General features: G+C 40.8%; 1 protein-coding gene across 1 annotated transcript in view; it reads left to right on the plus strand.

Annotated features, from left to right (window-relative positions):
- oxsr1b (oxidative stress responsive kinase 1b) overlaps nucleotides 1-15866 on the plus strand; it is a 41712-nt gene that overhangs the window by 3130 nt on the left and 22716 nt on the right. The window contains exons 2-3 of the mRNA XM_085418807.1: nucleotides 5776-5888; nucleotides 12047-12155. Of these exons, the coding sequence (XP_085274933.1) occupies nucleotides 5776-5888; nucleotides 12047-12155 (222 nt within the window). The remainder of the gene's footprint in view (nucleotides 1-5775; nucleotides 5889-12046; nucleotides 12156-15866) is intronic.

The raw sequence follows: 15866 nt of genomic DNA on the forward strand, positions 1-15866 counted from the left end.
GAATATGCACTAAAAGGCTGTAAGTGCTGGACCGGTGCAGTTTCTAGTCATTTGTGACATTTCTCGTTGTACCTTTGAATAACTTGTGGAATGTCAGCCAGGTATGCAGAAGAAATGTAATAAAAGACAACTGACGTCAGGCACTGAAATGGCCTGGTGAGAGCAGGAAAGATATGGTGAGAGAGCCGCTGTCACATTGCAGGCCACAGCTGAAAAGTGACTCAGGCCTTATTTCGTGACATAAAGTATTCTTGCATACAAGCTGGATTATTTTGTATGTCATCGAGTTTTAGGATGTATTGTATACAAGTGCTATTTTGCACTTGTATACAGAGAACGCATAGGTACAGGTGAGAATAAGAAACCACAAAAACATCATCCATCTGGAAAACATTTTGAATTGACTTTTTGCACTTTCATGGACAGAATAACATAATTGTATGTTTAAAAATTGCTTTTAATACTTGGATGAAAATCCTTTGCAGTCAATCACTTCCCAAAGGCTAAAAACTATGGACGACATCCAATGCTGCATTTCCTCAGTTGCTGCTTGTTTTTTGGTCTTTCCACATTCAGTTGTATATTTAACAACTGAGCAGAGTGCTCTGTTGGGTTGAAATCAGGCGACTGACCTGCTCGTGCTCGTTTCTTTACCCTGAGAAACTCTCGGGTCGCTTTTGCACTGTGAAGTGCTTTCTGATCGATTTTGCAGCATTTGAGCTGAGAATGTCGCCCTGTATGCTTCGCAATTCATCCTGCTGCTTCTTGGGAGCAGTCACATCATCAATAAACACTACCGACCCGTTCCACTGCCAGCCATACGTGCCTGAGCCATAACATTGCCTCCATTATGTTTGACAGATGATGTGGTATACTTCAGATCGTGAGCTGTTTCTCTACTTCTGGATACTTTTCCCATCCAGTTATATTGTTAACCTTCATTTCATCTGTCCAAAGATTAAATTGGACTTTTTTAAGGACTGTGCAAACTCTTTAAGATGTTTTCTGGCAAAGTCTAATCTGTCCTTGACTGTAACCTGTGCTTTGCACCTTGTTGTTTAACACTCTGTATTTACATTCCATCACTTGAATTTAGACCTTGACAATGTTACTCCTACTTCCTTGAGCATGTTCTTGACTTTGTTAGACGTTATGAAGTTATTTTTCTTAACCATGGAAATAATTCTGTCATCATGCACTTTAGTTGTCTTCTGTGCTCTTTCAAGCCTTGGCCACTGGTTTTGCTGTCTGATAAGTTTATTATGATTTTTCAGTCTAATGACTGGCCTCCTTCACTTACATTGACATCTCTTTGGGCTTCATATTTAAAATTGCAGTGAAAGGCTATTAGATAAAACTCAACACTTTGCATCCACTTCAGATATTAAGGAAATGGGCCTCAGGTAATCACGAAACTAGTCGTGCCTCTAAAAATGGTGGACTGTACATATAAATGGGTGTAATTCCTAAACAGTTAAAACAAAACATTTGTAAAAACCCCTCGAATTAAAGCTGAAAGTCTGCTTTTCAATTGGCCATTGTTTGTTTAGTGGCAAAACTACAAAAATTCTGACCCCATGATCTGTATGTTGGCTCTCATTAAACCCTCATTACAGTATTTAGACTCAAATGGTAAATGCTGTTGCCCCAAAAAAAAAAATCTATAAACTTTGATGTGTCATTCACAAATAACAGGGTTATAGTATAATGCTGCCATGCCAAACTCAACTTGTTTTGAGGAAACATGCTTACTGAAAACACTTTCTTCTTCTTCTTTTTTTTCCTTCTCCAAAGATGCTTCTCTTACACAAGTTGTTTTCACGCTGTATGCAGCTGTACTTGCTATTTGGAGGCAAGCGGGTTGTTGCACATACAGTGTTTTAAAACTAAATGTGATGAATGATCTTAAACTTCCCTCTGATGGTAATTAAGACTCAGACAGCTTCAGACAGTAAATGGACCCTTTGGTATATGCAAAATCTGTAGGGATGCTTCCTCTTGACTCAGCACTTGGGTAATTATAGATCTTAATTACTGGAAACCAGGAAGAAGTATCCCCACTCTAACTGCGTTCATACAGTCATTTCTTTAGATGTTTTGGCTACAGTTCAGACAAAAAGATAAAAACAACACCTGAAAATCTTGATTTCTATTAAATCTATATGCGTATGAAAACGCATAGAAATAACCAAGGTAGCGTAACACCATGTCAACATGTCACATTTTCAGCTGCCGGCTGGATCGTCTTCATTTGATTTCGCCTAATGAATTAACTTAATATATGAATTTAATTTTGCCATCAACTTCCAGAACAAGCAAAATGTCGTCGTCGTCGTTGTTGTTGTGCTGCTGGAAATAGAAAAAAAAAATAAAAATCTGAGCCAGAACTTTTGAAGTATCTGTTTTCATTTATGTGGTTTGACAGTAAATAAAGTTGATTCATTTATTAATTAATTAATGCACAAAAAGGGGGGGGGGGGGGGGACAGAAGAAGAAGAAAAACTACTGCTTTATATCTGCAGCCTTTGTATCTGTGCCAGACTGCTTAGTAGATTAGATGCTTCAAAGCCCTGGCACTACTGCAGTGCTTGCCTTTTGTGAGTATGGCTCTTTTGTGTGCTCTCTCTCATTCGGGGAGAAAGGTTGGTGATGATGTGCTGTCTGTAAGAATGACGGTGATGTGACTGAGGCTTATTTTGTAAGATCTGGATTTTTTCTTTTTTTGACTTGGCTGTATTCAGTGAGTCATAATAAGGTCAGACTTCTTCTCAAATTGTTATTAGCTTGCTGGCTTTTACCTAATGCATTTCCCTCTGTGTGCATCATAGTATATTTACTTAATTTATGGGGGTTTTTTTTAGAAACTAAAAGATGAGGTATTTAAAAATCCTTTAAATGAACACGTAGCAGACACACGCCTGCTCTGTGAAACTTTGTGCTAAGGTGGGGGAGTTGCAAATAGCAGCTGATAAATTGGACTACATGTCCTGGTGGCTCTTGGTACCCTTTGACCGCGCCTGCTGTTTACCCAACAGCCTTCCCCTTTTCCATGCTCTCCACACACATGCTCTCCAGCCTGTCCAGCCACCCCTGACGACTCACTATTTGTTTGTGTGGAGGAATTTACACTCCACTGTGTACAGGGAAACTGTCTCTCTGTGGTTCTGCCAGGGGCTGAACTCCCATCACTGGCCAGCCTCCAGAGGTTTGTTTGGTATTGGTGCAGGGAGTGGAGGGGTCGGGAGGGGCTGGAGGATACATTTACAGCACTGTTCAGCCACCCCTACAGCGTTCAACGGTGGAGTGATCCATGATTACTTGGACGGTGCAGAGTTGTGCAAGGACAACCGCACATTATGAAGAGGTTACAATTAATAGATCGCACCCACCCTGTAGGAAGTAGGATTTCATATTTTGTGTATTCAAGATCAGTGAGCGCTGCTGTAGAGGGATGGAGGGGTGGCAGCGAAAGAGGTGGGGAGAGGACAAGCACTTTTAGTTAGCAATATTTCCTCTGTGCTACTGTTGTTTAAAATACAGAGAAAACATATATTGTAACTTTCTAATGTTTGCAGGTAACAGATTAACATTTGATGGGAACATTTTATTGGAGTTGCAATAATTTGATAAGTAGTCATCAGCTGGAATCGCTTTTTTCTTTTGTCCTTTTCAGTCACCACATCCTTTGCTCCACCTTGCGTTGTTGGTTTGAAGAAGGCAGATACATTAATTATGACAGAAACTTGTACAGGATAAATTGGGATACACAGATTTTGCCATTTTATCCTGTACAGAGCTTGAAAATACGCAGATATCTTGAACAAAAACAGCTGGATTATGTTAACTTCATGTCTGTCATGTCATTAGTTTTTAATTTGAAAAGAGTTGGGTTTTTTCCTGTAATATGCCCCCTTTTTAAACTTCTATAAACAACAGTCTCAATGAAAACTCCAAACAATGAGGACTTTGTTAATATTTGGGCATAGCTTAATATGAGGGCACTAGAGGTTAGAAAAAGCATACTGGGGGAGTGGGCCAACTCACCACTAACTCCTTCACTTACCAAAGCCTGTTGCAAGAGGAGAATGTGCTACTTGCATTGGCAGGCGTCACTTATACACGAGAGATCTTGTGGAAGCAACCTTGTTTGCGCGTGCTTGGTGCTAAATGAGAGCAGTGAGGGGGCAGTGAAATTACTGCGCACTATACAGGGGAACATTTACATGCTTTTAGTCCTAAAGTATCATGTTATTCAAGATAATGATCACCCACTTGTGTTTAATTTGCCATAAACTTTATTCAGATTGCAATCTACATTTTTTGTTTTATTGTGCATCAGATTAGTAGTAGGCTAAACAGATTTAAGGGTTTAACGTATGCATTACACTGAAAATGTTGTGTATTGCCAGCTAGAGTTTCTGCTCTGTAAGCCCTGGTTTTTCACTTCAGTAATAGAGCAATGTTAAAAAAAAAAAAGAGGGAGAGGAAAAAAAGGGACTTGTCAGGGATGAAGCTCTTAAGGATATGTAAGGTCAAGCAGTCACTGGCTCCGATCAAGCCTGCTTCATGAGAGAGGATCTGCATGAGCGGATTCATAATTGATGAAAAAAACAGTTAAGCCGTACCAAAGAGAATTTGGATGACATGTCGGAGTATAACACGGTTTAACCTTCTTGAACTCTGAAGGAATTTGAGGTAACAGATAAAAGTTATGTTTATTATCCTGCGGTAGCCGTGAATTTTGGATGTGCTGTGCAAAAGGCTTGAGCCACCGTTCTATTTCTTTTTATTTTGCTTCCAAGGAACCAGATTTTCTTGTAGTTTTCAAAGTGGTCTTCAGCAGTAGTTCATTTTCGGTCCAGTCTTTATATCTTTATACTTTATATAAAAACAATAAATAAATGATAAAGATAATTAATACTCTACTGTGAGTAATTTAACCATTAAAAAGTCACCTAACTCGAAGGATTAACCAGTGTTTACACGTAACGGACAACTTCACCAAGAACCAATTTAAACTATCTTTAGACGCTTTGTTACTAGCAGCCTGTCACAAAAACGGCTTATTTCTTTAGTTAATCTATGAAAAAATGCCAAAGATAACAGTTTGACGAGCATAAAACAGCATTAAAAGCCTCATCAGAAATGGTCTCAGTGGATGGGTGGAAGTCAAGAAGCCATTATTAAGGAAATGTAATGGAGAAAAGGCTGAGGTTTGCCAAATTACATAAGAACTGGACTGAAAATCAGAGGCAGCGAGTCTAATGGAGTGATGGAGCCACATTTTTGGTTCGTCCTCAGGCGGTGAAGGCTCTGTCATGGATATATATATCGGTTATTTCATTACATATAAACTCTATGTGCTTAACACAGAAGATAAAGACATCAAAACCTGTGTATGACAGTGCATTGAGGAAGCAATAACAGAAAAACAAAAACAAATCAATCACAAAACCAATGAAATCCCAAATAAAAGTTACTATAGGACAGTTTCCTCCACTGAGTGGCTTGAATCACCGTTAGAGTCGGGGTAAAGAGTTCAGACATCTGGAAGGAGCTTAAAATAAAAAGGAGATGGCTGATGTGTATCAAACGGTGATTAGGATTTCTCTTTGATGTCTTCTGTTGGAAGTTTTCAGGGCACATATAACTTTTGGAAAACGCCACCATCCATCGGGAGAGGCTGAAAAACATTGCCGGGGAGATGAACTATGACCCACCTTTGAAAGAATGACCGATCAAGGTATTAATAACTTGTTTTCTTGTGCATTTCAGGGAGTGGGGCCACAGCTGTGGTTCAAGCAGCCTACTGTATACCACGCAAGGAGAAGGTGGCTATTAAACGCATCAACCTGGAGAAGTGCCAGACCAGCATGGACGAACTCCTGGTAAGACACATGACACTGCTAATTAAATGTATGTCAGACTGAACATTTTTGTGACCTTGTTACCTTTCATGTGTGATCAAAGGCCAGCTACTCCCTTACAGCACAAGATTTCATTTAGGGCTTTGTCTCTGTGATCTGTACATGTGGATGGAGTTAGTTCCACCTCTGCTTTTCATTACTCGTTTTCTCCGAGCCCTCCTCCAATCATCCCTGTCACTTCAAACACTATTCTGATTGTTCTCTGAAGGAGGACTCCACTTATACTGCCAGGAAACTATTAGACCACCACGGGACATCTTCCTCAGGGCTGTATTGGAGCCTTCAATACAATCGTTTGCTGCCGCTCTGAACATTTGCTTTATGACTTGTGGTTCAGATTTTAACGGGAAAGGTAGAGTGATTAATGAAGTTCCTCTGCAGAGAGGGGGGAGGAAAAAAAATAGGATTCTTGCTCGTGGCTCCTGTTCTGGCTTTGTTGATGAAAAGAAGTTTCTCACGCAGCTTATGTATTTGTCTTCTTTTTACCTTTGTTTCCCACTTCATAACAGGAAGATGGTTTGCTGACAGTTCTCCTATTTCAAAGCAGGGCTTTTTAATAGCACACTACTTGGCTTGGACACAATCTAGGCCAAACTGTGTATTAACTGTCAGTAATGTTTTTACAGAGCGTGCACACACACTCCAGATTTCAGGTCTTTCAGGTGATAAATGAGCTGATGTATAGACCAGAAGTCTGCTCTGCTACTCATCCAAGACTCTGTGGGGGGAAAAAAACCTGTGGGAAATGAATATTGTGTAAACCTATATGTGTGCATAGAAGATCACGATAAGAGATTGCTGTTAGCTCACTTGCAATACAACCTGAAAAGGATCCTATCCCCCTGCTAGCCCTCGAAATTCTGGAGGATGAATCAGGGGAGTGTTGCTCCCGGATTCTCGGAGCAGGCAGTCACATGGAATACAGCAAGATCGGATTTCCTGCCTACAGTTTCTCCCCTAGCTCCACATCCAGCTGGGTGCCCAGTTAAAGGATTTACTCTGTGAAAGAGCTGCTTTAAATTAGGATGCAACAAGCGTTTGAAATTCTTCCTTTACACTCTAGATGTAGAAGGCCCTGAAGTTTATAATTGTTACTGCTTTTAAAGAGATGAACGTCTTCCTGTTGAGGTAGTAGCTGATTTTATGCTGCGTGGATGAGTTTTCAGCTTTTAAAGATGTTTAAACTCCGTTTTGCTCATTACGACCTGTGATCGATATTTTAGAGGTGTTAAAAAATATAAATTCCAAAAATTAAAAATTGGTATTTCTGACAACAAGCAGTCTAAATTGAACCATTTCTGAGAACTAGATGACAAAGACTGATTTTTGGTATATTTTGCCTTAGATTTGCAGTAGTTGTGTGTGCACGCTGTAGTGACATCGAGTCACAGTGAATGTGCGTGTGTGTAAGGTCCAGAGTCGCTGATAATGACGTAAACATTGCTTCTATAGTGGCTTCTCTGTGTGTCTGCCATCAGTGTGTTTCTGTGGCACCAGTTTGTGAGCCACCACTGTATTCAGTTGGGGACAATAGCTCATTTATTTTTTGCTCCGTTTCAAGGCCATCGGATACTGCAGATACTGAATAGATCATTCCTTATATAGAGAAAATCTAAGTGGCGTGAAGTGGTACTCTGTTTCCTGGAAAATGTAAACTTATTTCGAAGGCACAAGCTGGTGATCAGCCTGGCGTCATTGCAAATTTTTAGACCCATCACAAGATGGAGAGACGAGGTCGGTGTCACTTCCTTTCATGTTGCATCACTTGTGTCACAAGGTCATTTTAAAGAGCATCTTTGCTTCCCTATTTTACCCACTCGTGGTTTAGAAAAATGATGTGTAATTGGCAACCGCTGCTATTATTGCTCTATATATAAACAGTATAATTTCAGTTAAGGAGAGCAGCAGTTTTATTCTTCCGTCAAAGGAAAATCACCAGTATTGAAATTAAACTGTTTTAGCCAAGTTGGACTTAATTTAATTAAGAATTAAATACATTTTTGTTTAACAAATATCAGGAAAGTACGCAGACTTGCACTCACTGGCCACTTTAAAAGATCTCTGTTCAACTGCATGTTAATGCAAATATGTAATCAGCCACTCAGAGCAATGCAACTCTGCTTTGACCTGATAGGAAGGCGGCAGCAACTTGAATAACCACTTGTTACAACCAAGGTATGCAGCAGCGCATCTCTGAACACAACACATGGCAAACCTTGGAAATGGGCTGTAGCAGGAGAAGACCACCCTGGTGATCAATAGAAGTGTTATAGCTAACTATGTCCAAGCCTTTGTGGGTATACTTTGTGTACCCACTTTCTGATGGCTGCATCAAGTGTGCTAATGTGCCACAGGATAAGCTCAAATAATCTCAAACTGTTTTCTTGAACATGGCAGTGAGTTCACTGTATTCAAATGGCCTCTGCAGTCACCAGACCTCAGTGCAGCAGAGCACCTTTGGGATGTGGTGGAACAGGAGATTCACATCATGGCTCTGTAGCCAAGAAGTCTACAGCAACAGTGTGATGCTATCATGTCAATATGGCCGAGGTAATGAAGTAGCCAGTGGGTGTAAGATAACCTTAACTACATGCAGAGCAGTTGTACCTCCCGGAGGCCCATTGTGAGTCAGGGAAAGACCCCGGGCAGTCTCTTATTGAAAGATTTTAAAAGGAAAAACAAACCTGAAATATGAGAATTTTTGTTGTTGTCATAATATAATCTTTCTGTAGTGTTGAAGAGCGCATGTCGTGTTCAAAATTAAGGACAAATGCAGGCGAATTTTCTGTTAAGTGAGTAAATCCCAACACAGTGCCACACTACCAGGTTAATGTTTGTACCAAAATAATTATGTAATAAAAACAGAGTGACTAAGTGTGTTTTGGTGTCATTTACAAGCCTGCAGCTTCTGTCCTCTGCTGGCTCTCTGGATGTTTCATACACATATATACACAAAACGCTATTTATTTTTTCCCCGCCCACATTTTACCAAGACATGCCGCTGTGCTGCCCAAGCTCTGACCCTGAGCTTTTTGTTTAACTGTAATCATTTAAGCATAACGCTACCCAACCCGTGAACAGTAGCCAATCAAACAATGACAGTAAAGATGACAGTTTTTCCAGTGGCACCAGGATTCTGTCAGTAGCATTAAGCCAGGAAGTGAGGGGTCTCTGAGGAGATGAATCATTTATTACATATAAGCTAATGTACATACTCATGCAGCTTATGAATATCACACAGATGGTCATTAGTGTAGTTGATTCGACATTTTGTCCTATTTAGGATACCGAAGGTGCTTCTTCTAATTTCTTCAATGGCTTAGATATTAAAATTATAATTGTAATCTGGTCCAGGTGAACTTATTTGTTGTGCAGAGGTGTGTCAGCTGTGTGCTTTGCAGGTTAGATGCACTGAATGAAACGGCTCTATGCGCTGGCATGAAGTCATCGTAACACCCAACAAAGGCCAGGGGAAAGACTGGTTGGAGGAAGTAGTTTTGCAATTTTTATGATTTCAGCTTCAGTAATCCCTCAACAGAAAGCATATAGAACATGTGGATGACAATGAGGTCTATCAAAAAAAATGTCTGACAACAGTTAATGGTTAGCACAGTGACTACATTGCTCAATTTAGGTTTAATGTTTTGACCAAGTTCCTTTTATTAAGAGGATTGAAGAAGAATTTCACCTGTTGCATAAAGTACAAAGTCAAGGACATTGTAGTTTATGCAGGTAAAGTATTTGGAAGATACTTGAACTACTTTTAAGACAAAACACAACGAGTGAGCATCAAGTATTGAAGGTTGCACAGTTAAAAATATAAAAATTGTGTTTTGTGTCATGAGAGCATTTCCAGGATCATTGCTGCAGAATGGGTTTACAGCCACCTAATCCTCACAACAAAGAGTCTCCCTTTCTCACATCGTCTGCTGGAAAAGATGAGAACTGCCAACTGCCCGAGTACCATATATCCCCTGTTATCTCATTGTTTTTCTCTGCTGGGGTTACCCTGCCTGGTCCACAGAGCAAAGAAGAGGGAGGGAGAGCCTGTCTCACCCTGATGGGGAAGACGACTCGCATGGTTCACTTTCATTGACAGACTTAAATTTATTCAGCTGCTTGATGATCAAATATAACTTAGTTTAAGAAGCCAAGTGTGGGTATGTGGGCTCACCTGTTGGTTAGTAAACTCAAAACATCTGTGAGGTTTCTCAGTGTCTTTTTTCCTTGTTTATTTATTTATTTTCTGGGAAACTTGGGTACTACTACCCTTTACACTCTGTGTGCATTTAAACATAACATAATTTTTGTGGTCCAGTCACTTTGATGCACGCCTGTAGACTCCCTTATTATTATGTCACTTCACCTTCTTAACCCTCTTTTTGACTTCTAAGGACAACACGGCATCGCTCACCAACCCCAGCAATTCTTAGGCACTAACTGAAGGACCCAGAGTCAATAGTGATGACTCTGCAGCAGATGCTTGCTGCTGCTAATGCACATTGTGTAGCTAAGCATTTATGCTGATTGAATATTTGACTTTGATTGCTTACTCTTTGGCTCACAGGCATCTATTGATTGATACCTTAGCTTGAGTGTTAAGGCTTCTCCTTTAAGCACCTTACGAGGGGGGGAGCAACCTATCAACCCAATACCCTAATGTCGTAATTTTTGATAAAACCCCAAATCATCTTAAAACGTTGTTTGCACCTTTTGTATCAACAGTATATTTATACTAATAATATGTTTATACTTGTTTATACTATATGTTCAGATGAAATGGTGTCTATTCTGAATCAAAATTATTAGCCAATCACCAAGGGTTTTTTTTCCTTCAACGTGGCTATTCAGCGTTCTGCAGAAAGCATACATTATTTCTGTTTGCACACAACAACGGAATTATTTTACTTACTTACTTTATTATCAAGCCGTGTCACAAACCTCTGCTTTAATGATGGGCTTTAACTTTGTAATACTCAAAGACTATAATATTAAGTTAAAACTGAGGGTTGTCTTCCATTTTGCACACAGTACAGAAACTTTAGCAAAGGTTTGAGCTGTCGCTTGATAAACCAACCAAATTAAAAATATAATATAATATAAAATGCTTAAATTTCTTTTTATTTCTTTTTTGGACACAAACCAAACTTTTTGTAATTTTTATTATTTACTCAACACTCATACCAGGGTTGAATGGTGTTTCTCTTGCCTTTATCAGCTGTTGTGAAAGCCGATATCAACAGATGAACAACTGGCAGCTGATCATTTTGGCACTATTTAACTTAAAACTAAAAGGATTTTAAAAGTGGTTGGTGGTCTCCTGACACTCTTCTGCTCGAGTGGTTAATAAGAAATAAGTTGCGGTGGCTCTGCAGCTACAGGTTCATTCACTTGCCGAGCCTTCAAAACCTGCGTGAATCAGTGGTTCCACCCGCAAAGTCGGACAGATTTTATTCCTCTGAGGAAGCTTGTCTGTCCTCGAATGAATTTGGGACTGGTGCTGAAGTGATGGATTAGACCTCTGTGCCAGCATTACCTCAGCTCCCTTCTTTACACACACACACACACACACACACACACACACACACACACACACACACACACACACACACAGCTTTAAAGCTGTATAAAAGGCTGAGTACAGACTGCGTTGTCTTTTGTTTTTAATCTTTGCAGGGATGTGCATTACACTGACTGTGCCTGTGTCTCTTGTGAATACTGACATCATTAAAATTTTAAGGATCACGCTAAATTGAAAGAATAGCAGCAGCATCAATGTATTTGTCGTGACTGTTCAAGCTTTTCTCATCCTTTTTGGATGAAGTGAAGTTATTATAATTAGCTATTAGGCTCTATTTGTTTTGGTTTTGTTTTTGAGATGAAATCACAAGTAAGATGTATTGAGTCTTATGATAGCTCATCTTAGAGCCGACAACTCTGTTAAGAGCTCTAAAAATGTTTTTCTTGCTCTTCAAATCATCGGTATAGAACCTTTTGGCTCTGAAAATTTCAAGCCATTTTAATGAAGTGTGTGTGTGTGTGTGTGTGTGTGTGTGTGTGTGTGTGTGTGTGTGTGTGTTAGCAGATTAACATATATTTCATTTTTCTTCCTTTAACAGAAAGAGATTCAGGCCATGAGCCAGTGCCACCACCCCAACATTGTGTCTTATTACACCTCCTTTGTGGTAAAGGATGAGCTGTGGCTGGTTATGAAGCTGCTCAGTGGCGGTAAGTGATGCTCCCCCCCTTATTTATAATCTGTCAACACCTATCAATTTAAATATTTTGATTCCCCTCGGGCAATTATATGTAATCTTGTTCTAGAAAGAAATTACTGTCTGAGAGGAAGATGCAAAGGATCCATTTGTTTGTCCTGCCCACTTAAGTTATGTTATCGGGGTCCACAATTCTTTGGCAAGAGTGTGAGTGTTAGGAAAGCTGGGCTTCTTGCTGTCGGTGATGTTAACTGTGATTGTGGGGAATGTGACAACACTGATCCTCATTGTGTCCCCTGTGAGCTGCAGTTCTTTCCGGGCTTTAATTCAGTACAGTGCTGGAGCTAATGACAGAGCAGAGGTAATAACAACCCACAGGCTGGCGTCATGGCATCCATGTGGCAGTGCTGCAATTAACTAGTGAGAGGAGCGTGAAGAGGAGGCCACCATGGAAGAAGAAAACCTCAGAATACAACTGTTACATCTGGAACTGATTATATTGTTCAGGTTTAATTTCATCAACAACATGTATTTGGGCTTTTCCATCAGGGCTGTGAGGTAGTCGAGATTTTACCTTGGACCTTGCAGAGACAGAAAAGGCATCCAGAGAAATGTGTTTTCTGCCAAACGTTTGTCATCTATGAGAGTAATGAGAGTGATGGTGATTTGTTTACAGTGATGCAGAGACCACTCATCTGCCTCTTCAACCTGCTTTCCATCTCAAACACTTAGCTGTTCAAGCACAAATGTACACAAACACACTAACATACTAAACATTTACACTCCCTTGGTACTCCAGTCCCCCTGTGTAAACAGCGTCCCACTGTAACGGATAGTGCCCAGGTGGCGTGCTTGGCGCACTCAGATACTCGAGTCAGGAGTCCCCTGGCAGCCGTCTTGCAGCTGTGCCCAGAGCACTGTGCCCGCCAAGCGACGCTTAAGCAAACGGCCAGCTTCACAGCAGGAGCAGACACCACTCAAGATGGGCTCTCTCGTTCCCCTTATCCCAGTTTAACAGAAGGCCTTGATGTTGGGTTTTATTGTGCAGAGTAATTAAATGATAGCCATGGCGACGTCTGCCATGGAGACGGACCTGAAATGAGGTCGAGTTTATAGACCATCACTCCACAGGCAGAGCATACCAGCCCAGAGGAAGGCAAGCTTCTGTCTGCAGCTGCTGTGGCTTGATGGAGCGTAAGAAACCCTCCACCCTACAGCTCCACCCTGATTTCTTTCTTATGCTTCTGGAAGATAAACACTGGACATGTTTTGGATATTTTTTTAAAGACATTTTAAACAGTTTTTGGCTAAAAAGTCAAGTTCGTCAGGTGTCATTGCTAGTAGAGAAAAATGTTGTTTTACATACTGCAGCACCTATTCACACTTTCAGACATAATTTATGTTTTCTGAAACTATAACATTAAGAATAAGATGATTTCTGACTATTGCTTATGTTGACTAACACAAAAGGAACTCTAAACTGAGGGTACTTTTAGCTATGGAATAACTTGGTTACTTTAACTATCTTACAGTTAGAATTATAATGGTGTGAGACTGATAATACAGACAAATGTAATCAGCCTCTCAAGTGAGTCTCTTATCCTGCTGACAAACTCCACGGTCCCCTTCTTGGACTGCAGGTGGTGATTATAGTTTTTGTTCTCTGCAGCGTCAGGCAGCAGAGCCCATGAACCAGTTCTCCACCTGTGCAGTTTCTGATTAGTGCTGCCTGGCTGTCCGTACTAGTGCCCGACCACATTAACAGACACTAAAGTTTGTCTGACTACAGGAGAGGATGCTGTCTGAACAAGCAGCTGAATAATATTGAGGACCTCTTTGATAGGAGCTTGGCCAATAAGGCAATAACTTAAACCAGAAAGAGCTGGGCCTAGCTGGTTAGCTTAACTTTATTCATGTGTGTCTCTTAGGTAGGTGAAAATGAAAATGCAGAACATCTGGGACTGAATGCCTTTGGAAAATCTGTGTATGGGAAAAGGGTACTGGAAACTATAAGAGACCTGTTGAAGTGGACACTAATCTCAGTAAGTCGTCGAGATCATAGACGGTGATTTGGAGAATGTAAAAGCCAACGAGCACAGAAGCAGAAAAAATTAGATCACTAAAAGTAGTTTGTAAATTGAAGTCAGTTCTTAGAAACCTTTAGAACCTTTTGAATGCCAAGTGTCTGACTTGGCATGTTCAAGTGCCATTTAGGGGTTTTCTACTCCTAACTGGCAACACGCCTGAGGACTAGCATGTGCTACTGGGATAAGAGTGGCACGCTGTTAGCCACCTTTTGATAAGTAGTAAGTTGGTGATGATGCTTCTTTAGTATATGTGCCACAGTGTTGTAGATTTAATGTTCCCTTTAATGTATTTGAGGTCTAACCCTAACACGGGACGGATCTCTTATCTGACTCTCCCATTCAAGGCTTAACTTGCAGAGTTGAGTTTCAAAGTAGGTGCGCTGCAGGCATAGTTTTTCAGGAAATTCCTGTTCTGAATGTGACATGTGAAGGACTGTTTCATTACAGCGTCGCTTAAGCTGTCACTGACTCAACTCTCAACGAAGATACATCTTCGGAAACCCACAGGGATGGAGTGAGTCGTGCCAAAGCAAGAAAAGGAATGCGTTTCCAGATCAAACGGCAACTTTTCCCGGCCAACTGTACCTGCGCTGCTGCTGAGCTCAATGCACTGCCACCCAAAGTAGAGCCCGGCTGACAGCAGATATGATTGAATTTAGCACATGAAAAAGCTCTGCCGAGTTCGGAGCCGGTGGATTTCTCAGATCGTAGTGTGGTCCTCAGCTGCTGCTAAAAGCTGATGGGGAGCTTTTCGAGGCGTCTCCAGGTTCACGTAGAGAAGACTATGAAATCCAACCCTCCTAAAATTTTGCATCTTATTAAAAGTTTCTGACAGGCTTCTTTCAGTCTGAACCAGTAACCATATTTTTACACCACCCTTGCCTTGCTGCAACCCCTCCCATATGCTGTCGTCACTTTCTTCCTCCAACTTTACTTGGCATTCCCCATTGGCCTTTAGCACAGTTGGCAACAGCTCTCACTTCCCCATACCCCTCCTCCCCCTTTTTTACTCTCTCATCCTCTCTAGATCTCAAAGTTCCTGCTCTGATCATAAGAATAGTCTGCAAAGGTGACGTTCATAGATAAAGCAGAGAAATGGAAAAGTGCTGCCGCTTAGTCACTAAAAATGTGCATGAATTGAAATAATTATTTTTACAGTGTTTATATTCTCCACAGTGCACTCCACTGTGAAGGCTTAATTTATTCCATGTGATTTGTAAGAACTCGTCCTCTGGATTTCTAACCCATCAGGTGTCTTTCCCATGCAGAATAAACCTTTGGACTGTTAACCTGTCAGTCATTGTCAGTTTGCTAAAACAACCTAATGAGGCATGAAGAGTTCGATCAGATGAATCTGAAAGAGGCTGACAAGGCTGGCATTTAGTAATCCTCCAAAGCCTGCATCATGCTGTGTGTGTTTGCACTTGCGGGACCTTTTCCTCGGGCCACTTTAGTTTAAAAGAGACTTGTCAGCAGCCTTGCCAGGCAGTGGGATTCTTGCACAATTCATGAGATCACAATCACAAGAGAATCAATCTCTCCAGATTTCAAGCTATTCACTTGTAGCCAAGCAGTCAGTTACTCACCAAGCAGTGTTCCATGAGAAACTACTGCCCAACACCTGAAACATGCAGCTC

This window comes from Rhamphochromis longiceps, linkage group LG9, assembly GCF_057381845.1.
Source record: "Rhamphochromis longiceps isolate RC_006_pf linkage group LG9, R_longiceps_female_GT1.1, whole genome shotgun sequence".
Classification (NCBI taxonomy): Eukaryota; Metazoa; Chordata; class Actinopteri; order Cichliformes; family Cichlidae; genus Rhamphochromis; species Rhamphochromis longiceps.